The sequence below is a fragment of the Corvus hawaiiensis genome, chromosome 20, assembly GCF_020740725.1.
Source record: "Corvus hawaiiensis isolate bCorHaw1 chromosome 20, bCorHaw1.pri.cur, whole genome shotgun sequence".
NCBI classification, from domain to species: Eukaryota; Metazoa; Chordata; class Aves; order Passeriformes; family Corvidae; genus Corvus; species Corvus hawaiiensis.
In genome coordinates this window covers 5,311,712-5,338,512 of record NC_063232.1, presented here as the reverse complement: position 1 = coordinate 5,338,512, position 26,801 = coordinate 5,311,712, and the positions used below count along the sequence as shown (strand labels likewise).

The window sequence follows — 26,801 nt, the reverse complement described above, 5'->3', positions numbered from 1 at the left end:
CTCTGCTGCCTTTATGCTATAAAAAAGTTGCTCCAGCACAGCGTGAGAGCCTAAACCAGGCAGCATCTGCAAATATTGTGCAAATTCTTCTCATTAAAACTTCACTTCCCATCAGCTCTGTAGAAACATGAAATTTTGAGAGGGAAAGAAGAAGAATGGGGGGGAAAAAAAAACCCAAACAAAACAAGTTAAAGATCTGAATGCAATTGAAGAAGTATTGGTTGGAATGGAAAATAGAAATTTCTTTTCTCCTTCCTCAGGGTTGAAAGATCCACTGACCAAGTCATCAAGCCAGTGAATGTGGAAGCACTGTCCAAATGGGTTGGGAAGATCCCTGCTGATGTCCTGCAGGACATGCCAGTGATTGCCCCCATGCTGGCCAAACTGGGCTATGATCCCTATGCCAACCCACCCAATTATGGGAAACCAGATCAAAAAGTGGTGGAAAACACAAGGAGGGTAAGGCTTTTTTGTGTTTAATTACTGCCTAAATGGATATGAGCTATAGAGCAGGAGCCTTGGGTTTGGTCTGGGGTTTTAAAGTCTGTTTCTGATACTTTTTTGATACTTTACAACGTGTTTTCCTTGGGGGAAAATGAAAGAATTCTTCAGGACCTTGAGCTGTGCTTCTTGGTGTGTGCAGCTGAGAACTGCCCAGATAGTTGGGAACTGGTTAGCAGTGGAAAAAGCTTTCTTGTCTGGACCTCAGACTTGATGGATGAGCTCAGCTTTTTATACATGAGAGTTGGCAGAAGCTCTGTCACAAAATTACACCCCAAATAACTCGTAGAAGTTTGAAAAATGACCCATAGAAAACAGCCCATGATGATCAAAATGTCTGATTTTCCAATTCTTGGTAGAACAACCCAAAGATGGAGGAAGGTCTGGTGCTGATTAATCTAAACTTAAGGGTTTTAAGTCTGAATTTAATGTTGTTGGAATGTGAGTAGTTAGGCTATAGAGCTGTTTATCCCTGGAGGTATCAGTTGAAAAGCTCATTACCATTGTTGGAAATAGAATTAATAACTCTGCTTCTGTTCTTTTGGGCATGTATAGTTTATTAAAAGAAGGTGACTTTTGCTGCTGCAGCAGAGTAATCAGGGAAAAAAATTGAATTAACTATTTAAAAGGACTGTCTTCCACCAGCCTTCTGATCCTGAAAAAACTGGTTGGAATACTGACGGGGTAGATAGGAATGAGAAAGGAATTTGGGTTTGTGAAGCCTCTAAACACTTTTGTATTATTTCTTTTTAGAAAAAAATGTCATTAAAAACATACAGTGTATTAAAGGCTGGCAGGTTGATTGTTTTAATTAATTGCTGATAGCTCAGCATGGAAAAGGTAACCCACCTTTTTTTGGTTACAATTTATAGGTTCCCTGCTTTGAAAGGCTCACAAAGAAATTAACTTTTCTGCACTCAGTTAAAAATAGTGTTCAATACTAGAAATTGCAAATTGTATTGGTTGTGTCTCACTGATAAAATTTACACAGATTTTTACAGCCTGCTGACCTTTCTAAGGCTTCCACCTGTGTGTTGCAAGCTCAGTCCAAGCTGTAAAAATTGTCTGGATTTCTGTGTCTTCTTGAAATGTATTTGATTTCAAAATACAAGAGAGAAATTCAGGTAATAAACAAAGCCAGGAGCATCTCTCTAAAGAAATTAAAGCCTGATTTCAAAGGCTGAGGGTTTACTGAGGCTTTTTCCAAGTTTGTTTTGAAGGATAATTTGTTTGTTTATTGCTAAGAGCAGCTGTTAAAAACTGAAGCTGCTCTAAATATTGCAAACATATGGAAGACTCATTAATATTTTGGCTGCTATTTTAATTTAATAGGTTTACTTACAGCCCCAGACAGCATTTTAATTTTGTTGCTTATTGTAGTACCCAGTCTATAGTTTTCTAGTCACTTGTTCTTTGACAAAATTACATTTCCATGTGTGGTTTGTACAGATAAAATGAGGGTGATGTTCTGAATGAATGCTAAGAGCAAGAGAGTTAAAGATGGTTCATCTTCAAAATTTAGATTATTTCTTTAAAAATGGAGCAACAGAAAGATTTCAAAATGTTTCAGACTGTGGTGTGTGAGTTTGACCCATCAGGGACAGCTTTTGTGGGTTTCCCTTGCTCCTCCAGGAACCTGTGCTAGTTTATTCCTTGCAGCCTGGAGAAGAAAGCATTTAGTTAAATGGATAAATAAATAAATCTGGGCTTTTCCAGCCTTTTGGAAGTGGCACTTGGCAAGTTAAGTGTGTTCCTGTGTACTCTGGGCTGCTGAATTTGTAAATCACTGTGGTGCTTCTTTCGCTTTTGCTTTCTTTAAATTTCTTCACCTGGGATAGCCTTTCCCAGAGTTTTGTACTGGATATCTTGAATATGGAATGTGGATGAAGCTGTCCAAAGAAAGTCTTTCCAGAGTTGCTTTTCAGTACATAGTAAGAATATCTGTATCTTGTTTATATCCATTTATTGGCTCATTCTGTGTCTGGAAGCAGCTCATTTATGCTTATATTTATGTTTATTTATAGATTTAGATTTGTGGTCTCCAAGACTTTAAAGTGAACACAGAACTTGAATTGTATTCATTGAAAACAGATAAAGTTTAGGGTTCTAAAGCTGAGCAAAATCTGTCACTTCTTGGAAAAGACCACAAATTGAACTTAACAGTGAAAATAACACTCAGCAATTTAAAGCTGCTGCTCTTAATCATGAAAGTGAGAACCAGCAGTGTAAAAATGCCTAAAACAAGGGCTGGTACTGGAGAAAAATGGAGAGACATGGCTGGTGTGGTGTAAAATATTAGTTTCCCTAAGCTTTCTGAACACCCAAGTCCTGTTCTTTATTCCTCTTTTCTCCTTTTCTGTCCCCTGCTGGTGACTTCCATATGTACAGCTTAAATATCTTTTTCCTCTTCAGTCTGGAGACAAAATGATGATTTTCTCCAGCTAAAGGACAGTGCTTAAATTAGAAATGCTATCTCCTCGTAGGTAATGCAAGGGAAGCAATGCTCTCTGCTAAATTTGGATTTTTCACCTGACTGTTACCAAAATGCTGAGGTTGGTTTTCTGTGCTCCTGCAGCACAGCATAAAAATAACAAGATGCAACCTGTGTTTGTACTTTGACATCTCTGCTTTTGTTTCAGGAACTAACAGAGCATGAAGGGAACTTCATCTCTTCTTGTGTTGCTCTCCCAGTGCTGTGGGATGTTAGGAGATAAAACATCTCTGACAGGATCTGCACTGAGGAAGTCACGAGTTCAACAGATTTTTCTGATGTTTTCAATAACAAAGCCATTAACTTTCTGTTTATCTGTTTTCTGTTAAGCCTGACAATATTATCTTTTCTGACAGTTTCTCTTGTCTCAGTTAAGGAATGCAGAGCAGAGAGAGCAAGGTCTGGCCAGGGTTGTGCTGTTCAGCAGATCTCTGCATGTGACCTCTTCAAGGCAGGATGATTCTGCCATCACTGAATATGTTGTGGTTTTCTTGTAATTCTGTTGCTGATCTGTTCATTTTATGACTGCAAGGGTTCCTTCCTTAGAGATACATAACTGGCTACTTGTTGTTCCCCCCTAGAGTTTTAACAGATTTTACATCCTGAACAGAAAGGAAATCAACATCCTGAAGTAAATGAAGTTTTCATCTGCAAATTATGCAGCAAATGCAAATATTTAAGCTGTGTGAGCTGGTAGCCCAGTCTCTATAGGGTGAAATACAAAAGTGCTTCACTCCTTGTTAGAACAGTGTCTGATATGTCCTTATCACTATTACGAGATTGTGTAAAAGTGAGTGTCAGCAGTTTGCCAGAACCCAGCAGAAGAAGAGAGCAGCTCCCAGCTGCAGAGCTCTGCCCAGGAGAAACTGTATTGTTGTGTTATGGTTGGCAGAGTGGTTTCCTCTCACATCTGCAATGAATTACATCAGATTTTCTTTGGCACGTCCTTCCCACTAAATAAATTTGTATGCTTGGAATACACACTCCAGTAAGTTCTTTTAACTTCTTCATGGAGTTGTGCTCCTTGCCCTGGAGAGATCCAGAGGTGGAAGTTACAGAACTCCAGAGAAAGAGCTGTGGTTTTCAGCAGGACTGTTCAAATACACGTGGTTCTTCTAATGACAGCCCAAAGCTGTTATCCAGCTCTGGTTTCTGTTCAGCTGCTGCTAACATCTACAGATAAAAACAGAGTTTACTCGCTCCAGTTTCATGCCTGGTTTGAATTGTGAGGAACCATCTCCTGTTTAGAGTCCAAACATCCATGACAACCAGGATTTCAGCAGTTTGTCTTTGAGATTTTAAAGGCAGGAGCAATCTCTGATAAAGGTAAAAAGTATACTTATACTAGAGCATGAGGATAATTGTGCTGTCAGAGATGTGTGAATGCCCAGCTGCTCAGGGCCCTGCATCTCCATTTTCACTGATTAACCTGATCATAAAGGCATTTGGCTTTGTAGGCATTTTCTCTCATATTGAAAACAAAATTTAGGGGGTTATTCCATCTGTCTTGTGACCCTGACAGCACAGACTTTTTCAGTGTCCTCTAAATTTGTTTAATATTCCCTTTAGTGGGTGTTTCTTCTACTATGTGGATTCCCATCTGCGTAGTTTCTCTCCAGAGGTGCTGCTATCTCCTTTTTACAACAAAACCAAACCTCCAAACCCCTTAACTCTACATAAATATGATTAATAATCCATAAAGAGAGTTATTACCAACCAAAATGCAAACTGAGGTGTGGTTGCAAGCTGCCTTTTGGCAGACATCGCTGGGCCTGTGTAAAATCCTGCTCTCTGTGTTGTCTCTTGTGGGTAAACATTTACATCTCACATAGCCCTTCCTTGGCAGGTCCAGCAGAGGTGAAGAATTGTGTAAACCTTTAAAGCTGCCTTAAAAGTTCAGGAAAATCTGAAAGATGAGGGTACCTCCACGTGCTGTGGAGTGGTTCTAGAAAGGGGCTCAGGTCTGGTTTTGCCAGTGTTCTTTATTTACTTTCTTTTTCTCTTTTACAGTTAAACATCAACAGCCTTGTACTCTGCAACCTGGATGTTTTAAAGCTTACCAAGCCCAAGTACACTTGGTTGCAGGGTGACTTTTACACAAAAAACCCCATTATTTTTGTGTACTGGAACTGACCAAATATAATGGGACTCTTTCCAAAGCAGGCAGGATAGTGGGTGAAAAGAAATGCTTTAATCTTCTGTAAAAAAGAATTAGAAGTTACACTTCTGTTCTGAGGTTCTCCCTGTGCATTTAAAAGGGTTTTCTCAGGCAACTGGATGTGAAACTTGTTTTCTGATCTCTTTTTGAGAATGACATGCATTCAGTTTGGCTATAAGAATGTGTTTTGGTTTTTTAATAGAACAGCTTGAATACTGCCAACACTGAACAACAAACTGACACAGGCTCCAGATCCCCCTCTTTTGGAATTCCATTTGGACTTGCAAAATAATTCCCTTAGAAATGGTAAACACCATTTCTTCTCAATTTTACTGAATTCTTGCTTGGACTGGAAATAATTCCAATATCCTGCTTCTGTCTCTCTAATGCCACTGTGAGTGATGTGTTTTAGACTTACAAATTGGTCAGAAAAGAATTTGGAATCTGAAGCCTCTTTAATTTCTTTGGCTGCAGATGGAGTCATTGTTTTTAGAATTTCTGGTTTGCTGTTGATCCCTGGGTTTTGATTCAAAAGGGACCACTCAGTGTTTTTGGAACTACTTTAAACCAGTTTCACTGCAGTCTCCATCCTGACAAAACCAGCCTTTAGGTAGTGTCAGTTCTGAACCAAAATTTGTGTATTAAACCTAATCTTGGGCCTGCCACTGCTTAGATTTGCCTTGGTAAATTGTGCTGTGTAAATGATGATATTTTCATGTGAATATTATATGAAATATCCTCAAAACATTTGCTTTCCAGTGACATTATTTTTCTTGATATTGCTGATGGGTGAATGCCCTTGGCTATCTGCTATTAGATGCTTATTAGGGGTAAATGCTGTTCTTACAAAGGTGAAGTTTTTAGAGCAGACACAAATATAGGTGTGTAATATAAAAATTAGACTGAGTGATAATTGCAGGAGAAGGAAAGGAGAAGGATTCTGGAGACACAGCTTTGGGTTTGGTCCTTGTGGTTCTAAATCAGTCACAAAGTGCTGTCACCATCAGGACTAAATGTTTTTAAGAATTCCCAGAAAAGGTGAAGGTTCCTGTCCCTTCCAACATCACCATCTAACAGAAAATACTGTTCTTCCTTGTGACCCTTGCTTAGGTTATTCTGTAACATTTTTGTTGTGGTAATGTTGTTTTGTAACTTCCATTCCTGTTCTCCAGGACACAGCCTGCATTTTAATGGCTTGGATAAAAGCTCAAAATGAGAAATACTCTCCTTCATTTATAAATATTTACAGTGTAACAAGGCTCCAACAGCCACACACTGAATTTCTGCCCAGGGTGGCTTTCCTTAATGTTCCCATGGGAATGACAGTGGCCCCTGGCTGAACACAGATGAGAGCTGTTCCTGTTTTATCTAAACCATGGAATATCAGAAGGCACAGAGTGCCACAATGTGTATGTGTAGGAATTCCTGCTATCTCAGTGAAGCCTGCTGGTTTGGATCCCAGGGATGGATTGGGATGGCAGTTGCCAATCCCAAGTCCATCTCCTGTGAGTCACAGGATCTGCTGGGCAGGAAATTCAGAGCTGACTCAGTCCCAGTCCACTGCAGAATATTGACAGGCTGGGGAAGGCTTTGTATTCTGGTCATCTGCTCATAGGAGAGCAGAGAAAATTGTTCATAAACATTCCCTGACTTCCTGGATCTCCTTCCTTTGACGCAAGCCAGGGAGTGTAGCTTGGAGCGAGGCTTTGGAGGAGCCCCATTTCCATTTCATGACTTTATTGAATTTTTCTAAGTAGGTTTGTACCCCTTTTTCATTTTTATTTTGAAATGATTACGCAAGACCACAAAAGTCATGACATTGGGATGAGCAGTCTTTATGGTTCAGTAGTCAGGATGGTAAAACTCTTCAAGCATACTTCTTTTTGGGGAAAAAAAAGAACAGAATACTTTTTTTTTTCCCCTTTGGAATGTTTAATCTCAGGAGGAAAGAGCTTTTAAAAATTATCCTCCAGAGAGAAGACAATATATTGCCAAAATATGTAATGTATTTAATGTCATAGAATTAGTGGATGCTAATAATACAAAAGAATCTTCTTTCCTTTTGGTTTTCCTTCCCTTAAGAAGCTCTTCAGCATTTCAAACAATAGTGAATGAGGGCTTTGAGTAGTATAATTTTTTGTCTGTTTTTCCAGGTCTATAAAGGTGAATTTCAGCTTCCTGACTTCCTTAAAGAAGTGCCACAGGTACAGTATTGAATTAATTTCCTTTTTGTGGGTGTAGCAGCAAATGATATCAAACAGCCTTTTATAAACCACTTCTTCATGAGCTTGATTTTCTGATTGATGGCAAGATTTTCTGATTATCCGTGAGGTGGAATCTTGAACTCAGCATCCCAAACTTCTCCTGAATCCATCTGTAACTCCAGAGTTAAGAGTGGTGTTTGTCACCCTGAGCCGCTTGAATATTGCTGTGAAATGGAAGGAAAATTTGAGCCTCTTTTCCAGACCAAACTGCAAAGTTTGTTACTTGTAGACGAGCTTTATCTTTTGTTATCTTAGTTTAAAGCAAGTCTAGTTCACAGGGCAGAATTATAAGTACTGAGAGGTTTTAAAAAGAAATAGAAATGTTATCAAAGTCAGCAAACCCAGCCATGGATAAGGGGTGGTGTTGATTTAATAGTCACGTGAGCTATTGAACTTGAGATTTTACTGAAAATTCATAACTTGGTACCTTTCAAATGCTGTTAAGTGTCATCAGCTCCTTAAGGGACCTGCAAAAAAACAAAAAGGAAAATCCTTATTGTGGAGCTCTCCAACTGTAGGATCGTGTGGATGTCATAGAATTGTAAAATCCCAGAATGGTTTGCGTTGAAGAGACCTTAAAGACCATATTTTTCCACCCCCTGCCATGGGCAAGGACATCTTCCAGTATCCCAGGCTGCTCCAAGCCCCGTCCAACCTGGCCTGGGACACTTCCAGGGATGGGACAGGTTAAAAATACACAGGAATCTACCACAGACAAAGCATTTTGACTTAGCCATTCGTTCAAATGAAAATGATTTGATTAAAAAGGAAAACTGATTTCTTTTGTTCCAGCCAAAGAAGACAGTAGAAAGGAAGTCTCGTGGCAAGATAAAATGAACATGGATCAGTGAAGTGGAATAGCTGTAGTGTGTGTTTCATGTTTTCAGAATATAACCCTGCTGTGGCCACCAATTCTTTCTGAGCAGCCTTTGTGTGATCTCTAACGTGGGCTTGGCTTTTCTCTGAGTGTTTGCCTGCTTGGATCACTCAGTGCTCCTGCTTTGCTCAGCTGCTGGAGAACCATTCCAGCCCTGTTGCTCCCAGCATTGTCCCCGGTCACTGAGTGTCTGTTCCATGTCTGCTGCTGAATTCACGGTGTCCTGGCAGGGGTCACTCCTGGGGCTTCCACATGGGATTACTGGTGGGATTGCAGGATTATCCACAGATAAAACTGCAGGAATAGGGTGTGATTTAACAGGAGGGGAAATATTACTGGGAAGGATTTATGGAAAATGCAGGGAGATCCTTCAGAGTTGAGCACACTGTGTATAGATGGTGTGCTAGCAAAAAAACCCTTGATGTTGCATAAATCCTGGGTTAAATCCTTTAAATCCTTGTTCTGCATACAGTATCTGTCAGTTAAATTATGCTGTTTGTGGTTTCCAATTATCTTGTGATAATACCCAAAAGAACCTGGGCTACTCTGAATAGTAAATATCTTCTTCACTCCATATGATAGGGAGGTTCCTCCTAAATTCCAGGAGGTAGATTTATACAATTCACTTCATTTAAATACAGTATTTACCAAACTCTGAGCAGATTTGTCCAGAGCAAAGAAAGACCATCAAAAAGACAAAAATAAGCATTGTGAAATAGTAAAAGAATATTCCTTAAACCAGAAAAACTTGATCAAATTGATGCTGATAGTATTAACATACTGTAACTACTGAACAGCTCAAAGGTTTGGAGTACAGACATTGGCACTGATAATATTTTTGTCCTCTAATATAAATTGAGTTGACAATTTAATTATTTTTTTGACAGACTGAACCTATGGAATAGAAGATAAAATGGACATTTCTTGCACAGAAGGTAATAAAAGGGCATTGCGGTCCTGCTCATTTGTTGCTCTTAATTTAGTTAAGATAATTTCTGTTCAACTTCTGTAACTCCATGGGTAAGCAAAATATGAAGATATGTTTTTTAAAGAAAACTGCTAAAGATGAGCTGATTTGTAATATTTGATTTAACATCTCATAGCCAGTATTTTCAAAAAGCTGCATTTTAGTCACTGAATAAACAATGGCAAGATTTTGCAGGGAGCTCAGTAAATTCCAGACCAATTAAGGAATGAATGATGCAAGATTTCCTGTGTTAATGCAGGATTTTTACTTGTCAGCCCTGCTATCAGATCTTCTGGCCTGACAACAAAAGATGGCAAAATGGGTTTAAAAATAGCCCAAGGCAACGTGCCCTACAAATATCCCCAAAATAGATCCTTACGTGGCCATAAATATAAACACCCTAAATATAGCCAAAAGCACTGCTCAGTGTAGAAATAATGGATCTAAAAGCTTCCCAGAGATTAATTGCAGGCCTTTGCTGTGAAATCCATAGAGAAACCATAATCTTTGCACACAGTCAATGCTCAAATGACTAAAGCATCAACCTCATTTTGCCACTTAGCTCTGGAAGTTATATTTCAAACTGCAATATTTCTGTCTAAAGCTGCTGCCCAGTTTCTGAGAAACCAAACTGGGAACTTCCCAGCAGTAACTTCCCACTGTAGGGAGGGACACTTCCGGCATGGCACTGCAGCCCAGGAGCACAAGGGTTTCGGATAGAAGTGGAAAATCAATATATTATTTTTTGCATGATGCTCCAAGCAGTCTCTCTAATGATAAAGGATGGACAAAGCAGCCACATTCCTTACAGGAATGTTTGAGTGGCTGGGATTTGTCTTGGCAGTGATTTTCCACCTACTGAGACAACAGTGGCTATTCTTAATTCTGCATTATTTTTAATTCCAAAATGCTGTCCAGGATAAAAAGCTGAATATTACCAGGAAAGCTCAAACATAACTTTATTTCTTTTTCCTTAGAAGATGAACTGCTGCCTTTTCCATGGGAATGATCCCTCAGGCCTGTCCCCCTGGGATCAGAGGTGTGCTGCTCATGGCCTGCTCTCTTCAGAATGCTCTCTCCTGTTCCTTTCATCCTGTTTTTGTTCCAAATTTTGCTGTTGTGAGCGCATGTAAATCTGTTAAAAAACAAACAAAAAAAAATCACCGTTGTTAATGTAGAACTGCATTACATTCGCACAACTATTTTTTTTAAGGTTTTAAAAAATGCAAAAGCAATGCCTGTCTCTGAAATTGCTCCTCTGTTTTAATTACAGAGCTCCATCTTCACAGATTTTTTTTGTTTCTTGTAGCAGTTTGGTTTTAAATGTACGAAGCTTTCACAAGTGGTCTGTGCTTGTCCTAAAAGATTTTTGGTGGAACAGTTGTTTGTTTCATTCATATGTGGAAAATGTTAAATATCTTTTATTTAAAAAAAGAAAAAAAAGTTGATAAATTACATGTACAATTACAATTCAATGATCTTTTGTATTTTATTTTTCAAAATAAATGCTTTAAATGTGATTTTTTGTTTATTTCTTTATTAATTAATGGTTGTGCTTCCAACTTAAGATTTAAATAATTCAAGATATTGATGTGTTAATTATAATTCAAGATATTGATGTGAGGGAAGATATGATCTCATGTCCTAGGTTTGGATCTTATTTTAAGGTTTGCAATTTAATGCTTTTCGTTTGCTTTTAATAGCTGGGTGATGAAGAAATAGTAAATTGGAGTGTCCCACTGAGGGGTATAAGGAAAGTAACGTGAGATTTGTTTACTGCAGGAAGAAGTAGGTAATTTTTAGCCTCTTGAAATTGTTCCTCAAAAGCAATTGTGTTCAGAGATGCTCTGCTGGGGGGAAGCTGCTGCTGGGAGTTGTATCCTGAAGTTTCGATCTTTAGGATACAGTGTGGAACACGATTATTTCTATGAGGTGTTTTTGGGGTGGTTATTGTGTCTCAGTTTTTGCTCTCCTCGGTGGTTCAAGGTGCTGAAGGTGGTTTCAACCTTCCTCACCGGTTTTGAGAGGAGTTTTTTCCAAAATATTTGTATTTCCACAAATTCTCCTCTTAGGATCTGACACAGTTTTGCTTTTCCTGCGTGTCTTTGTTGCTCCCTTTGGGATGATTACCGATAAACCCCGCGTCCCCGAACGACTCTTGGGTGCCTTGAGGGACGAAGATTTCCCCGCTCCTTCCCACACGCGATCCCGGGGCCTCCCCTGGTGCCGGCTGAGGGCAGCGCGGCCCCGGTGCTCCCGAGGCCGCCAATTAACCCCGGCTAATTAACGCCGGGCGTTTCCCTCGGAGCTGCGCGGAACTGAGGGATAATCCCCGGTCCCGATGCCGCTCCCGGTGCCGCCTCAGCGGCTCCGCCCGCCGGGACCCGGATGGGCCCGTACGTGACGCGGGGGCGCGGCCGCTCCCCCCGGGCCGGAGCGGAGCCGCAGCCGCGGGCAGGCACCAGGTGAGCGCGGGCGGGGACAGCCGGCCCCGCTGCCCTCATCCCTCCCCTCATCCCCTCCATCCCCGGCGGGGCTTTCCCCGCGGCCGGGGCTCCGGTACCGACCCGCGGCAGGTGAGCGAACGGCGGGGAGGCCGCGGGGCTGGAGGGGGTCGGGGAGCGGAGGAACCGCGGCCGGGGCCACCCCCCTGCCCGGTCAGGCTGTCACCCCGGCAAGGCGCGAAGTGAGAGTTAAGAGTTAATTGTTAATAAGTTATTAATGAATTATTGATTAAATTGACGGACACCTGGTGTATCCAACAGCCGGCTCAGTCCTGAGCTCACCTGGGGCTGTGCTGCCCCATCCACCTGCTGTGGTGATGTCTGTGTTCGATGCCTGTGCTCCTCACAGCTGTCAGATGGCTCCAAGCTCTAAAAGCTGGGGAATTCTGTGTGAGGGGCAGTGCCAGGCACCAGTGAGTGCAGCCCACTGGTCCCCACTGGTCATTCCCAGCCCCCAGCCAGGTGTCCCTGCTGTCCTGCTCCTGCCCTGGAAGGTCACTGTGATGGAGAGTCCCATTCCACCCACCCATACACCCTGTCTCTGCTCGCAGCTGCAAAAGTTTGATTACACTGTCCTTTCATCATACTCTGTGTTGTTGTTCATGACTAGAGATGCTGGGATTTTACAGTCCAGGATTTTCCAGTCCAATGTATAACACAGTTTATTGCAGCTCAGAGATCCCAGCCCCTCTTCCAAGATGTTTCTTTGCTATTCTGACGCAGATTTGTTGGAATTTACTGGATGTTGTGTCTTTTCCCTCTGTGTTCACACATACCTTTCATCGTCTGAGTCTCTTGAAGTTGGTGGTGCAGAGACTGCTAAATCAGGTGTCATTCTACCCCAGTTTCTCTTAAAAAAGGGGGAGCCTTCCTAACAATCCAGCTGGTTTCTCCCCCAAAAAAGCACATCCCAAAGAGTTACCTTTGATCAGAAGTTTGTGTGGGTCTCTTGTAATGGGTTCATACATCAGTACCTTAATGAAAAAGACTCTGTATAACCCTTATGTCATTTTTCGTTGGTATGTAACTTTTTTTAGGTTTGTAACTTTGCCAACACTGGTGCAACCTCAGAAGGTATTTAAGAAAAAGTTGTTTAAAACAATATGGAGGTGCTGAGGGAACAGCAGAGCCTTGAAAAGCTTTTTTAAATCTTAGCATCAAGCCCAGCTCAAGGGTTGCTGTCATTCCCTGGGGAATGAAGCCAAACTGGCAGGGCCAGTTCATTTACTGAGCTTTCCTTGCTGTGTGTGGGACAACATCTGAGCTGTCCCCAGCAAAGCTCCAGGAAGCAATCCCTGCTTTTAAATGACAGGTGGAAGGACTGGAAGGAGGCATTTCTGGTAGAGTTGGGTGCTGCTGATGTGTGGTTCAGTCAAATATTTGATGTAATGATAATTTTGTTTATAGGTGGTTTTCCCATTAACTATCTGTGGATCTAGATCTAGATGTATTTGAAAGTGAAATGGAGGCATTTTATTTATTAAATAAATAAATTCTGTAAATTTAATGAGAGATTTAACAAAGGAGTATTTCTGCACATAGTTTAAAATAATTATTACTTTAAGTGGCAGGAAGAGGATCAGCCGAGGCTGGATGGGGCTTGGAGCAGCCTGGTCTGTGGACATGGCAGGGGGGTGGAACTGGGTGATCTTTAAGGTCCAGTTCAACTCAAACCATTCTGGGATTCAGATGGATGTGTTTTCTTCATGAAATGCAGTGATTAACTTCTGTTTTTATTTTAGGAGGACTCTGCTCCTGCCAGCACAGCTCTTTCGCTGCTCCGTGGGTGAACAGGTGAAGCCAGCCTAGAGAGGGACTTCACTCACCTTTTAATGAACATCAAAAAACAGGTTCAACTTGTCAGTCATTAATCTTTTTATTGCCACTGAGCTTATTCTTGAAATCCTGCTCTGCTAAACCTCATTATTGAGGGTTGGTTTTGTGTGGATGTTCCAATGGTAGAGAAGGTTGTTACTCCTGAGCAGAACATAATTAATGCTGTCTCATGGCTTTTTTTCTTGGTGTCATATTGAAGGAGGATTATGAAAGAGGTAGAAAAATTCCTTTTTCTCAGGCTTCCAGTTCTGTTAGGAAAGAGGCCCTTTTTGGTGCAGTGCCAAATGGATGAACTTACCCCAAAACCCCATTCAGTGGTCAATAATGCTGGTGTATTTAATGGAGTGAATGTTGTTTATTCACAGTCCACTCCATTTAAGGGAAATCTATGGGACATCCTTGAAAAATGCAGACAAAGAACACATCTTTGGTCAATCTTGAGTTCTTTTGGATAGTCTTAAGAGAACTGGAAATAGCAGCTAAAGCACTGGCAGCATTTTAAATAATACATTCACAGTAAATATGGGCTCACCCTCAATTTTTGACTGTGCCTCTTATAAATGTTTTTCTGCAAGCTGTTTCTGGGTGATAATTTGTTTACCTCCTTAAAGGAATCCCTAGCAAAATAATATTTAATTTATATTGTGTGTATTCTTTATCTGTGAGGCATAGTTGAGTTGTTTGGATAACTGATGATGTCAGAAGAAATGTTGTTTTACGACAAATATTAGAATTGTTAATAGGATGTGACCCTCCAGAAGCACTTCTGTCCTTATTTATCTGCCTGTGCGTTGGACTGTGGTGAGAAAATGATTATGAACTGTAGAGAACAGAAATTAAATCCCTCTGCTGAGCTAAGCCAAACCTCTTAAGGAGCTGCAGCTCAAACAGAAATGTTTGAAGCTTCAGAGTAGCTACTTATCTGTGTTTATTAGGGTGTTAAACAGGATCTAGAATTCACTTCCAAATTTTGGGGAAAGAAGGCTGAGTTTTTGTCTGATCAGGTCTCTAAAAATACCTGTTTTGCCCAGGAGCATCCCAGGTCTGTCTGGGTTCACTCTGAACTCAGTATTTCCTTTAAGAGCTGAGATCTGACGGTGTGCACAATGACTGTTAGCAGAATAATTAATAAAGTATTTAAAATTTATATGTCATTTTTTCTTGCTGATTTAGAGAGGAAGCATCCTTTAGTTAATAAATAAATGTGCCAGACGTGCTTGTGCAAGTAATCCTCCTCTTTCTATATCTTATAGTGATTTGAGAGAAGGTTTAGAGGTAGATAAAGCCTCTGGCAGTGGAATGTCTTTGTTAGGGAGTTGTGATGCTGCTGGAGACATCCTGGGAACAGGGATTTTACATAATGCAGTGTAAGGAGAGCAGCGGCGTTTCTCTTTGCTACTCTGCTCTCTCAATTATTATTTTTATCATGCCGTTTGTCAGTGCATCCCATTCTCCCGTTGAGCTTGGACTGAGAAGCCTTGTAGCTGTTAAATTAAATTGATAATTAGCAGCTTGATAAGGAGAGTTAAATATTTGTGTCTCATGCGCGCGTCCGTGTGTGGTGCGATGTGATGCAGTGGGCAGGCAAACGTCTGCGTTCCCTGGCTGGTTAGAAATCCCGATTTTCCCATTTCCCAGGGAATTCCAGAGCCCAGCCGAGCCCGTCCGCACTCCCGTGAAGGTGACAGACGAAGCCGGGTGTCGCTAATGGCAGGGACGCGTCCCCGCATCCCGCCCCTGGCAGGGCTTTTTCCTGCATCCCGCCCCTGGCGAGGGACAGGCTGGGCCAGCGGCCACCCAAATTCTCCCAGCAAATGACATTTTCCTGCAAAGCCACGCCGGAGCCAATCGCTCCCTGCACCGCGCAGCCAATGGATGCCGGGCTCTTCCCCAGCCCCTGCCGGCGGCTCCGGGGCTGGAGGGCCTTGGAACAGCTGTGCCAGCGGCATTGCTGCCCCCAGCCCTCCGCCGCGGTGCTCGGCATCCCTGCACCATCCTTCTCCCGGGAGTAACGCTGCCGCTGGGAACGCTCGGGGGGACGCGGCCGCTGCGGGCTCCTGGGCTGCGGGGAGCGCCCCGGTGATTCGGGTCATTTGGGTAATTAATTTGGGTCTCCCTTCAGCACTGCCACGGCCTCCTACCCAGCAGAGCTGCTCCCCAGAGCCAGAGGGATGGTGGTAGTCACGGGGCAGAACAAAGTGAGTGCGAACCCGGATGATGCCATGTCGAGCTCGGATGCAGAGGATGATTTCCAAGAGCCGGCCACTCCCACCGCCACCCAGGCAGGACAAGCGCTACCTCTGCTGCCTCAGCAGGTAAGGGCTCACCTGAGGATGGGGATGATCAGCACACGCTGCTCAGGATTTCGTTGTGGATATCCGGCTCACTTTCCACGTTTGAATAAAACGAAGTCTCTTGAATTTATCTGAGTAGCTGGGCAGCTTTATTTACAAGTTCCATCCAGGTTTGGACTTGAGACATGCGGTTAAGTGTTTATTCTGGTACTGATGGCATCCTGGGGTGTGATAGTAAGATTTTAGGCCTGATGTAAATAAATACAGATTTTTTTTCAGTGTATTGTATAGTCTGGTTGTTTAAAGGAACCAGCAGAGTGCAAGTCCCAAGGGTGACCTGAGATTTCCTCCCTTTTGATTCTGTGTAAGGGGTTTTGTTTTGTTTTTTCGTTTCCCCAAAAGATCCAAGAGGAGGCATTAAATGCCACCTCAAATATCTGCTATTCCAGCTGAGTGATTTCTGCTGTTTCAGATTCCCAGCTACAATTAAACCACTCCCTGATTCCTCCCAGAAGCCAAAGCATCCAAGTTTTTACCCCTCAAAGCTCCCTGGTTTGTGGCAGTGGGGCAGGAACCACAGATTTGTCCTGGTGGCAAACTGCAAGTGTCTTTTGGAAGCTGTGCCCTTTGTCACCTGCAGAGGACTCGAGGCTCCTTTCTGATGTCCTGGTTGCTTTTGCAGTTCCCAGAAGTTGTCCCACTGAACGTGGGAGGGATGTTTTTCACCACCAGACTGTCCACGCTGCGGAGGTACGAGGACACCATGCTGGCAGCAATGTTCAGTGGCAGGCACTACATCCCCACAGATGCTGAGGGCAGGTACTTCATCGACAGGGATGGCACCTACTTTGGGTATGTACAGAGTCCTCAGGACAACCTTGGAAAGTTCTTACCGAAAACTTATTTTTAAACTAATTTTTAATAGGTTTTTTCCTCAGAGTTAAATCATATTTGTGCAGCATTTAATGTTACACGCCTTCAAAGTATCACAGGAGTAATTGCAGTTCAAAACTCTTTGGTGGTTGTGCAGTGGGAAAGGCAAAACAAGGAATGCTTTGAATTTGTGCAGTGTCTCCCCTAGAGTACCTCCTTTCAAGGTATCAAGTTGTTTTGATGGTTTAAAGAAGTGTTTGGTGTTGCTTTACGTAGGAAACTCCTTTGCACAACACTGGGTTTTTACTGATATTCAGTGTTTATAATGAAGAGGGAATGGGAGGAAGGAATCTAGGAATCTTACAAAGTTAAAAGAATGATGTTTTCAGTCTTTAAACAGGATATAAATGCTAAAAAAAAGCACAAGCCTTAAAGAATTTCTTTTTCTAAATTATTTTTGCTGGTAGCGCCGTACTCCATCACGTCCAGGATTTCTTCCTAAGTGCTGAGCTTTTATTTCATTTTTAATTAAACTAACCATGATTACTAATGCTCTGTTTGAATTGGGGTGAGATTGCTAATAAAGGCAATCAGTGTTCATGGGTTTGGGTCTTTGCCCACAGCACACCTTGCATTTGAAATGCAGTGACTACAATCTCTTTCCCATGAAACACTGTGGCCTCTTCTGTGTTATAAATGGTTTCCTCCACATTGAATGTTTTGTTTAAAATACACTGATATTTTTTCAAATGAGTTTTGACATCAACAGAGAGGCAAAATGTGAAATGATGGCTTGGAAACCTGAACATGGCAAACGGTTTTACAAACAAATGTTGGGAATATGGATCATTTATTTCAGTTACTGTCTCAACAGAGCAAACAATGAATATCTAGCATTTCCTCTCCTTTCCCATCTGCAAGAGTTTTGGCAGAAATGTGTTTGTTAATGATATTTTTGCCCTTTTTTCAGAGACATACTAAACTTCCTACGATCTGGTGACCTGCCCCCACGAGAACGAGTGAGGTCAGTGTACAAGGAAGCTCAGTATTATTCCATAGGACCATTGCTAGACAATCTAGAGGATATCCAGCCTCTTAAAGGAGAAAAAGTTAGACAAGCTTTCCTGGGCCTAATGCCATATTACAAAGGTAAATAAACAAAGTAGCACTGACTGTTTCTTCTAGTGGGATTCCAGTGTTATACCTCGTGCTTTCCATCTGCTTTCAGCTCCCAAACTAATCCCATTGCAGCTGGGAAGTTTATTTTGTATTTTTCATGCTGTTTGGATCTTTGAGGTCTCCACATCCTGCTGCATCCCAGGGTGTGGATTTCTGTGCTTAAAAGGGAGCAAGATTAGGCCATAATATTATTAAATGAGAGGGTTTGTCTGTATTTGTTTTGTCAGGACTTGTGTACTAGTTTGAAAACAAACTAGTGGGAGGCACCAAGTCAGAATAACAATTTAATGGGGAAATTAAAGAAAAGGAAAAAAAACTAAAAGAAAACACTGGTTCAAACTGACAGAGCCAAGATACAACTTGAGTCCCTGTTAGGCAGGGTGGTGGTAGCAGTCTGGTAGAATGGTGGCTGCAGTCCTCTGAAGAGGTGATCCTGTAGGAAAAAGGGGTCTGCTCTTCCTCAGAAGGTCCAGTGGTGGCTGTGTGGCTCCTGTACTCTCGAAATCCAGTGGAAGGGTTGTCTCTGGTGTTCAGAATCTCAGATTATATCCATGATGGGATGCTTGGTTCCTCCCTCTGGGTGGAGCATCTCATGAGGCAAAGTCATGAGGCCAAGTGTTGATTAGGCTCATTAACAGAAGATAGTCCGGAGGGAGTTATCTGGGAGTCATGCAGCAGGGCATTGATGGGCCATGAACAGAAAGATAGTCTGGGGGGAGGAGGCAAGGAAACACTGCCCCACCTGATTTCAACAGCTCCTGAGGATGGGAATAGAATACGCTGCAACCCAGGACAACTTGCAACTGAATAAACTTAAGGCCACCAAGTTCACCACATAACTTGGGCATATTAATAAGGGCCACCAAGTTCACCAGATAACTGAGATTGATTTGATTATTCTATGTTTTGTTACATGCTGCTAATGCTGATACCTTTTCCTGGTGTTAAAATCAAGGGTCAGACACAGTTAGAAGGGGAAAAGGGATTTTACCTTGGTATTTATTTTAAGGATCCTTAGGTGCACACGTCCAGGTCATATGCATCGAGATGCACCCCGCCCGAGTGTGTGTGTCCTCCCAACATCGTGTATAACCTTATAGGTGTTACTAATTAGCAGATCTATCCAAGATTCCCCAATGAGAGGCTCAAGTGAGCCCCCCTCCCCAAGGAACCTTCCCCTGGATGGTTCTATCTTGGTTTACAGAATGTGTTCTGGAGAGGACCTTGGGCTCTGGGGCACACTGATCCCCAGCTATGAAGCTTCTAAAATGTTGAGTCTCTTAGCTTGACAAACAAGTCCAAGAATGTAGGCAAAAAGCACTAGGAATACAGAAGTTGTAAAAAGGTATAACAAGGGTATAAAAGAAAAGGCAAAAATCTTCATGGCATCAATACCACGCTGAGAATAACTGCAGTGAAATGTTTCACGTGAAACAATTGCTTTCGATCTCTTTTCCTTGGTGCTTTGTTGTAATTCTCAAGTCTTTGCCCTTTTCTTTTTTCAGACCATCTGGAGCGAATCATCGAGATAGCCAAGCTGCGAGCCATGCAGAGGAAAGCCAGGTTTGCCAAGCTGAAGGTGTGTGTGTTCAAAGAGGAGATGCCCATCACTCCCTACGAGTGCCCCCACTTCAACTCGCTGCGCTTCGAGCGGAGCGAGAGCGAGACGAAGCTCTTCGAGCACCACTGCGAGGTGGACGTGTCCTTCGGGCCCTGGGAGGCCGTGGCCGATGTCTACGACCTCCTGCACTGCATTGTCACCGACCTGGCTGCGCGCGGCATCACCGTGGACCACCAGTGCATCGGCGTGTGCGACAAGCACCTCATCAACCACTACTACTGCAAGCGCCCCATCTACGAGTTCAAGATCACCTGGTGGTGAGTTGTGGTGGCAGAGCAAAGGGATGCAAGGACTTCCAGAGGACACAAAGATTCTTGGCAGTGGCATTGCTGCTCACATTCCTTGGGATCAGCCTGCTTGGCAGCAAAGGGAACCTGGTGCAGGGGTTGGGAAAACCTCTTGAAACTTGAAAAACCAGCCCGAAATCAGACTGTTGGCTCAGGTACCTTAACGAGGCACAAAACAAAATCACCTCATGGGAAGGATGGAGGGCAGTGTCTGAACATCTGCTCAAAGGTGCCACCAACTACGTGGCTTCAGGATGGAATTGCAGATTTTTTTCCTGCATTGGTGGGAATCTGGGGTGCTACTAAAGCTGACGTTTCAGTTTTACCCTCTTAGAAATGTTTTAGTTCCTCCTTCAACTTTACCACTTTATAAAATTTGAGTCGTACCCAGCACAAAGATTCTGGAAATGTCATTCTGATGTACTAGATAATTAAAAAAACAACAACAAAAAAAGGAGTATTCCCTATATATTATTAATTGTTTGTCAGGGTTAAGCTGTATTTCTTTTTAATTAAGAATCTACATTGTGAATTATAATGTTACACTTCAATTATTTCCATTGTTATCAAAAGGAATAGCAGATTTGGAATATATTCCTTAATGCTTTTAGGAATGATAACTGTTCATGGAAGACTTGTGCCTGTTTTTAGCCTTAGAAATTCTAAATGTTTACAATATCTACAAAAAAAAAAGCTGTTTAGAATCAGGTCATTTACAAAGGCTTTTGGTAAATGAGAAAACCCTGTATGTATGTTCCTATTAGCAGTAGTGAGAGGAATATTTAATGTATATTATTTTATTACTGACTCTTTTTACATTCTGTGATATTAAACTTTATTTTAGACTTAAAGTCAGATGATATTAGACAAGTGCTTCCTTCACTTCACCTTCTTTGGACAATTAAATCTTAATTTTATCATTCTTGTTGACCCCTCCTGGTGTCATAGTGGAAAAAGAAAATTCAACCTTGATATTCAAATATTTCTCCACTCTAAAGCAGTAGGAAACTTCTTTCCATGCTGGAAGAGGCAGCCACTGCAGAATTATATTTTCTTCAGAAGGTAATTTTTGTACTTCTGACATGAGCAACCACATCCCAAATTTTAATTCCTGAATTCAGCCCAAAACTGAAATGGAGAAAAGTCTGAAAATCTTATTGTTTTGTGAGGTACAGAAAACTCAACCCACTTGAAGGGGCTTCAAAATAACCTTAAAGAGAGAGGAAAAGGAAATATTTGCATATTACAGTCCATTGGATTAATTAATCCAAGAATACTGCTTAATTCAACTTTTGACCAAAATCCTTAAGAAACATTAATGACAGAGATCAAAATTCTCAGTTAGCTGAGGCAATTTTTAGAATAACTCTAAGAACTTTAGGATCAAATTGTCTTGCAAAAGAAGAGACCCTTTTTTTGCCTCGTCACCCTTTGAGGTATTGAATTTAGGAATGAAATTGTCTCTCTGAGGTGAGCGTTTCCCTGCTGATCTCTGCAGTGTTTCCTTTCACAGGGATCACTGTGCTGAGTTTCAAGGCCAGAGATAAATCTGAACAGAGGGAGTTCTGCACATTTGGATCTAAATTTAAGTTTGTTTCAATTGTTGCCTGAATTAATGGCCTTGGTTTTACAAGTTCTTGCAGTTGTGTTTGGCAACCCAAAATTAAAAATTAAGCTGAGACTAAAGTTTCTCTACAATGAGAGGAAGCTTTGCTTGGTTTCTTTGCTGCTTTGCTGCCTACATTTTTTCTTTTTTCCCAAGGAATCTCAAACTGCAAACCACAATTTCTTATAAAATTAAATAACATCTTAAATCTGAGCCTCACAAAGTTCTGGCTGCTTGTGCACTTCAGATATTTAAGTTCCGGATTTTCAGATTTACAGATTTAAAATTTCAGATTTTCAGATTACAATGAGAATTGCAGTTTTACTGGGATTTTCAGTGGGGTTTTTTTTACCACTTCCCATAAATGTATTTACAGAACTCTGGTTTGGATTCCAGCACTCCTTGCAGAAATGGATCACAATTTGTTTTTCACAGTGTGTTTTTTGGTTTGGCTTTAGGAATTTTCCTGCTGTTGTTCAGGAGAAGCTGTGATGACAAAATTCCTGTTTCAGTCAATTTTATTACTTCTTTATATGCACACGTTGGGATTTTGTAACTTTTTCCTGTTCATTGCTTCAATAATTAAGGAAGGTGACCCAACCAAAAAGAGAAAATGAAAATCTTGGTCTGTATCAGCTGTGTCTTTATCAAAGTTCTCATCCTCCTGAAGATATTAAGTGCAATACTGGAAAGGAAAACATGGATTTAAGCCCACATGCTTTAATTAGTGCTGGAATTTGGGATTTGTGCAGGTTAACAACATTTTAATGGTTCCAAGCAGTCTTTGTTTACAAGGATTGAGCTGCTCTTGCCTAACCTGTGCTCATTTTTTGGCAGAAGCAGAAGAATTGTGCAGGTGGATGGCAGGGGAGTGTCATCTAAAAACTGGGTTATGTAACATGATTGATTTCTCTTTTCTGGGCCTGTAGCGTTTGAAATTCTACATTTGCAACAAAAAAATGTGAGTAGCTGATCTACTAAATCCATGTTTGAGAGGACTGATGGGTTTTGTATAGAATTGGCTCATTAAACTATGGAATACTGCTTTTTTTTTTTCCTTTTTTCTTCCCCCTTTTTTTTTATTTAGGACTTTTCTTTATATCTGGGCAGGCCAGAGTTTTGCTAAAACATTTTTCTGTGCTCCCTTAGCTTTTTTTGCCACTTTTCCACCCCCACACTCCCAAATCCCTGTGTGTGTGAGCAGTAAATTGTCTCCTGTCATCAATATTGAATATTGGGGGAATGGTGGAACAGTTGATATTTATTTAAAATGAGAATTATTAACTATTTTTTACATTGCTCCGTGTGTGTGAACAAAAACATGACAAGACCGATGTTTTTAACATTTCCTTTATATCCCCTGTGGAGTGGTTTTTAACAGGGAACAAAGGGGGGTCTCACATGAAGTGAGTTGGCCGATTCCACAGCACATGAAATGTTTCTGCATCTGTTTTATGCTTGTGAAATAGGAAGAGGGGAAAAAAGGAAAATAAAGAATAGGAAAATAAAAAAAAGGAAAATTACCCTTCTTTATGAAGCACTCAAAAATGACATGAAAAGGTGTTTATGCACAGCAGCCACTTCATGGCTGTTGATCTCAAGAGTTTAAAAAAAAATCTAAAATTAACTTTTGGACTTGGTATAGACTTTTAACTTGAATACCCAATATTCTGCACAGGAATCTGAAATACTCCTTGCTGAACTTCCATCCTCCTCAGAGGAAAGTGAAGGTGCCTCCAGCTTTGATCTGGGAAGCCTTTGAGCCATGAACAGATCCTTATGGTGCATATGCTGGATTTTTAACTACAGTTTAATTTTTATTTTAACCTATAATGAGGGATCAGCTTCTGCATTGATGAGGATGTGAGTTCTTTTTTTTTGGAAGCACTTCAGGTTTAGTTACCTTAATAACAAAAGCAGTCAGTTATTGCAGCAGGAATTTCTGCATCACCCCCTCTTGAGGGATTTTTTTAAGTTTTAGGGAGTCTGCTTGGGAGACACCTCATGATGTAATATATGCAAATACCTGGATTTGTTAACGTGAATATTTCTGAGATTTTGTTGTTAGTTGTGTAATAATCTCTCCTGAATCTAACAAGAGTGATAAGGGTTGAGTTAAACACTGGTTTTGTGATAAGCCAGCTCATGCCTTAGGTATCTCCTGCCCTCATTTGTAAAATCACCCATCCCAAAGGCTGTTAAGGTTACAGGAAAACCAGGAATCTTTCTTGGCTGTCCACAGTGAGTGATGAGGAGAATCAGGGCTCCTTAATCCACTCCAGGCTCCATTCTTGGAGTCAAAGTGGTCACAGGGTCTGGCTCTCGAGTCCTTGAAGGCAAAACTCAAACCCTCCTGTCATGAGGAATGAGCTGATTTGCAGATCAGCTAAACCTGGCCTTGCTGAGGGATTGTTAAAATTCCAGCAAACTGAAGGATGTGGATAGTTTAAACTGCTCTGATGGCTTTGTTAAGCCCTGATCTCCTCTGAGTTGGTGCAGTGGATGTTTTCTGATACAGAGGTTGGGCAGTCCTTTTATTTGAGCTTTTTGGTGTATCTGAGTTTTCCCAGTGAAACCTGAAGCCCAGTGAGCTGATTTCCAGTGAGTCCTGTGCACTGAGCACTGGTTTTTGGAAATAGGGAAGTGGGAGGGAATTCCTTCTGCAGTGTGATTCCCAGGGACAATCCTCACTACCTCTAAAGGAAAACTTTGAGATCCTGATCCCCACTCCCCCACACCCCCTCTGTTGGATGAGTGTAGGAAGAGATGAGGTGTCTGGGCTGAACATTCCCAGTTAATGACTCCAACTGGATCCCCCGTGGTCCTCACCCCCTTCTCTAACCTTTCACAGCTACAATTCCACGTGCAGGAAATTTATCTCTTCTCTGCTGCACCCTCAGATTTGTTTGCCAGCTTATTTTAAACTCATTATTAAACTGATATTTTAATATTGCAGTATGGTGACTGTTAGTGTCTAAAGAATCTTATTTTTTAAATCCTACTACTCTCAAAAATACCTGAATAAATGGATTAAACTAACATAGAGCACAATCACTTTAATTTCACCCTTCTGCTTTATTTTTTCTTCCTAATGACTGTTAAGAAGTGCAAACTCTTACTTCTTTTAAACACTTACATAGGATATATGTATTCAGCCTAAGCAGTATTTTGGGGGCTGAGGGCCTTGCTGTGAGCTGAAGGACAGCTGCATGATCCCTCATCTGGTTTTTTCCCTAAAAAGCTAATCACTGATATAATTAAAGGTCATGGTTTTCTAGCTTCATTTGGCATTTGCAAGCTCTGGGAGCCCTCGTTGCCAGGTTTATCCTCACTGCTCGTTGTTTAGAGATGACAGGGAACATGATGAGGGAGATGATGGAAGTGGCAGCAGGGAAAAATTCCTGTCAGAGCTGGTTGTTCCCATTGCAGAGTTGTTCTTTGTGTTTGGTTTCAGCTCTTGTGTTGGGAGGCACAGGAACATCCACCCCGTTTGTGTGAGCCCTCCACCACTCACCCATTTCTGTGTAAGTTCATGTGCAGTGGTTCTGGGAGAGGAAAGGAAAATCCAGTGGCTGTGGATTGCACGGGGAATGCAGCAGTGATGGGTGAGGTGGCTGCAGGGTCACACTGCTTGAATCTGGTTTAGAGGACCTTTATGTCACAGCTGGATCTTTCTTTTCTGCATGGCAAAGCAGAGCAATCACTTGGGACACAACTGCCTGGCAGGTAAGGGAAGATTTCAGAGCAGACAGCACAGAAAAAATGATCTCTTAACTCATTATAAACTCTGGAATATATTTCTTTTGCTTCTTTTAATGACTGCTTTACTTTGGACAATTTACAGACCCCACTGGCTTTAGGTTGTGGTTGGCATTACTGAGCCCTGAAGATGTTTTCAGGTTTTTCACACACAGCACAGAGGACCCAGGATACTTCTAAATTTTGGGCTATGAAAAAAACCAACCCGGTCTTTCATTACCTTTCTGCAAATAAGCTGATTTCAGAGGGTAACTCTGTTCTGTTATTATCTCCTGTATATAATTCTCTAAGTGGAAATCACTTTCCAGAACAGCAGTTCGTAGTTATTTTACTTACACAAGCTTAGTATAAGTTTACCTCCACTCTCACTGTGACTTTTATAAATGGATTTTGTTTTGCTGAATTATAAATTATATGTGTCTATGCATTGTAACCCGTAATGCCTTTGAAAATCCAGCCTGGATGCTAACGATCAGGGTTTGGAATTATCTCCAAATGTGTTTTGTTAATAATTATGTTGACGTGTGATGTTCAATACTGTGAGTACTGCAGTGTATTATTTCTTAATACTTTTGACTTTTCAGTTCAGGTAATATATAGTCTATATGTTTTTTATTTAAAACACATAGAAGAAAATGTGAATATAAAAGTTGTGTTGTGCAATAAAAAATTATGATACTGAAAACTGTTGGAATTCTGGCTCATCTGGTCTGCAGCCACTGCAGTGCCTTTCCTCACCTTCCCTGGCATTTCAGTGTGCTTTGCCTGACTGCAAATGAAAAGTAAGACACGAATCTCTGTCCCAGGCTGTTTTAATGGCATTTAGTCGTTTATCATCACTTCCCGAGCAGATGCCACTTGTGCAGCGTGTGCTGTCTCCGGCATCAGATCATTCCAGTGCTTTCAATTCCATCCTTCTTCCCCTGCCCACCCATTCCTGTGACAGAGCACAGGGACGGTCCCAGTAGCTGCTGGGATTGTGCAACGCTCAAAAAGAACCTGCCCGTGTTCAGAAGAAGAATTTCCCCCTTGTTTCTTAAGTAATTTCCTTTCTATCCGTCTGTCTCATAGGGGAATGTCCGTGCTGAGGGGGAAAAAAAAAGGGGGAGGTGTGGGTGGGTAAAAGAGATGGAAACCAGCACCCAGCACTGTGTAACTGAGCGTGGAAAGAGGAGTTTGAAATAGCAGCGGATATTCAGCTCCCTACTGCAGAGAGCCCAAAGGCAGCTCTGGGGTGCTCGTGTGGAGCCAGGGCCCGGCTTTTGGAGCCCTGAGGAGCTGCAGCGGGCTGTGGAGAAGGAAGGGAGGCTGCAGCGTGGGAATTCGCTACGCTGGGAGGGACAGACAACAAGAAGCTGAGGAAAAGGACTGTAGATGCGTTCACACGAGCAGCACGGGCGTGTAACAGCCCCGCTGACCCTCACAGCGGCCACTCAGCCCCGAACCCGGCCGCTGCCCCCTCAAGGAGCGGCCGCCGCTCCGCCCAGCGCGGCGGGGCACCGCTTCCTTCCGGGCTCGGTCCCGCCCCGGAGGTGCCGCCCGCCCTTCCGCCGGAGCCGAGGGAGGGACCGAGGGAGGGCCCGG

General features: G+C 42.0%; 2 protein-coding genes across 7 annotated transcripts in view; both read left to right on the top strand.

Annotated features, from left to right (window-relative positions):
* TPST1 (tyrosylprotein sulfotransferase 1) overlaps positions 1-10,778 on the top strand; it is a 32,552-nt gene extending 21,774 nt beyond the window's left edge. For 3 of the 6 annotated variants that reach the window (XR_007207744.1, XR_007207743.1, XR_007207742.1), the window contains exons 3-7: positions 261-459; positions 7,304-7,354; positions 8,207-8,282; positions 9,179-9,226; positions 10,236-10,778. Coding sequence is in view for 2 of the 6 variants with exons in the window: in XM_048324850.1 (XP_048180807.1) it covers positions 261-459; positions 7,304-7,354; positions 9,179-9,196 (268 nt within the window). In the remaining 4 variants the exon portion in view is untranslated. The remainder of the gene's footprint in view (positions 1-260; positions 460-7,303; positions 7,355-8,206; positions 8,283-9,178; positions 9,227-10,235) is intronic. The other 3 variants (XR_007207745.1, XM_048324850.1, XM_048324849.1) reach the window with 3 other exon arrangements.
* An 891-nt stretch (positions 10,779-11,669) lies between these two features.
* Positions 11,670-25,902, top strand: KCTD7 (potassium channel tetramerization domain containing 7). Its single transcript, XM_048324851.1, has 6 exons — positions 11,670-11,834; positions 13,505-13,612; positions 15,721-15,913; positions 16,575-16,744; positions 17,736-17,914; positions 19,450-25,902. Exons 3-6 carry the CDS (start codon positions 15,770-15,772, stop codon positions 19,824-19,826), a joined length of 870 nt encoding a protein of 289 aa, XP_048180808.1. The 5' UTR covers positions 11,670-11,834; positions 13,505-13,612; positions 15,721-15,769; the 3' UTR covers positions 19,827-25,902.
* The last annotated feature ends 899 nt before the right edge of the window (positions 25,903-26,801 follow it).

What these genes read in the sequence shown, in the direction of transcription:
- KCTD7 (XM_048324851.1), top strand. Translation starts at nt 15,770, where the DNA reads ATGGTGGTAGTCACGGGGCAGAACAAAGTGAGTGCGAACCCGGATGAT. An exon ending in AGGGATGGCACCTACTTTGG is followed by an intron (nt 16,745 to 17,735) that starts GTATGTACAGAG and finishes CCCTTTTTTCAG; the next exon opens with AGACATACTAAACTTCCTAC. An exon ending in CCTAATGCCATATTACAAAG is followed by an intron (nt 17,915 to 19,449) that starts GTAAATAAACAA and finishes TTCTTTTTTCAG; the next exon opens with ACCATCTGGAGCGAATCATC.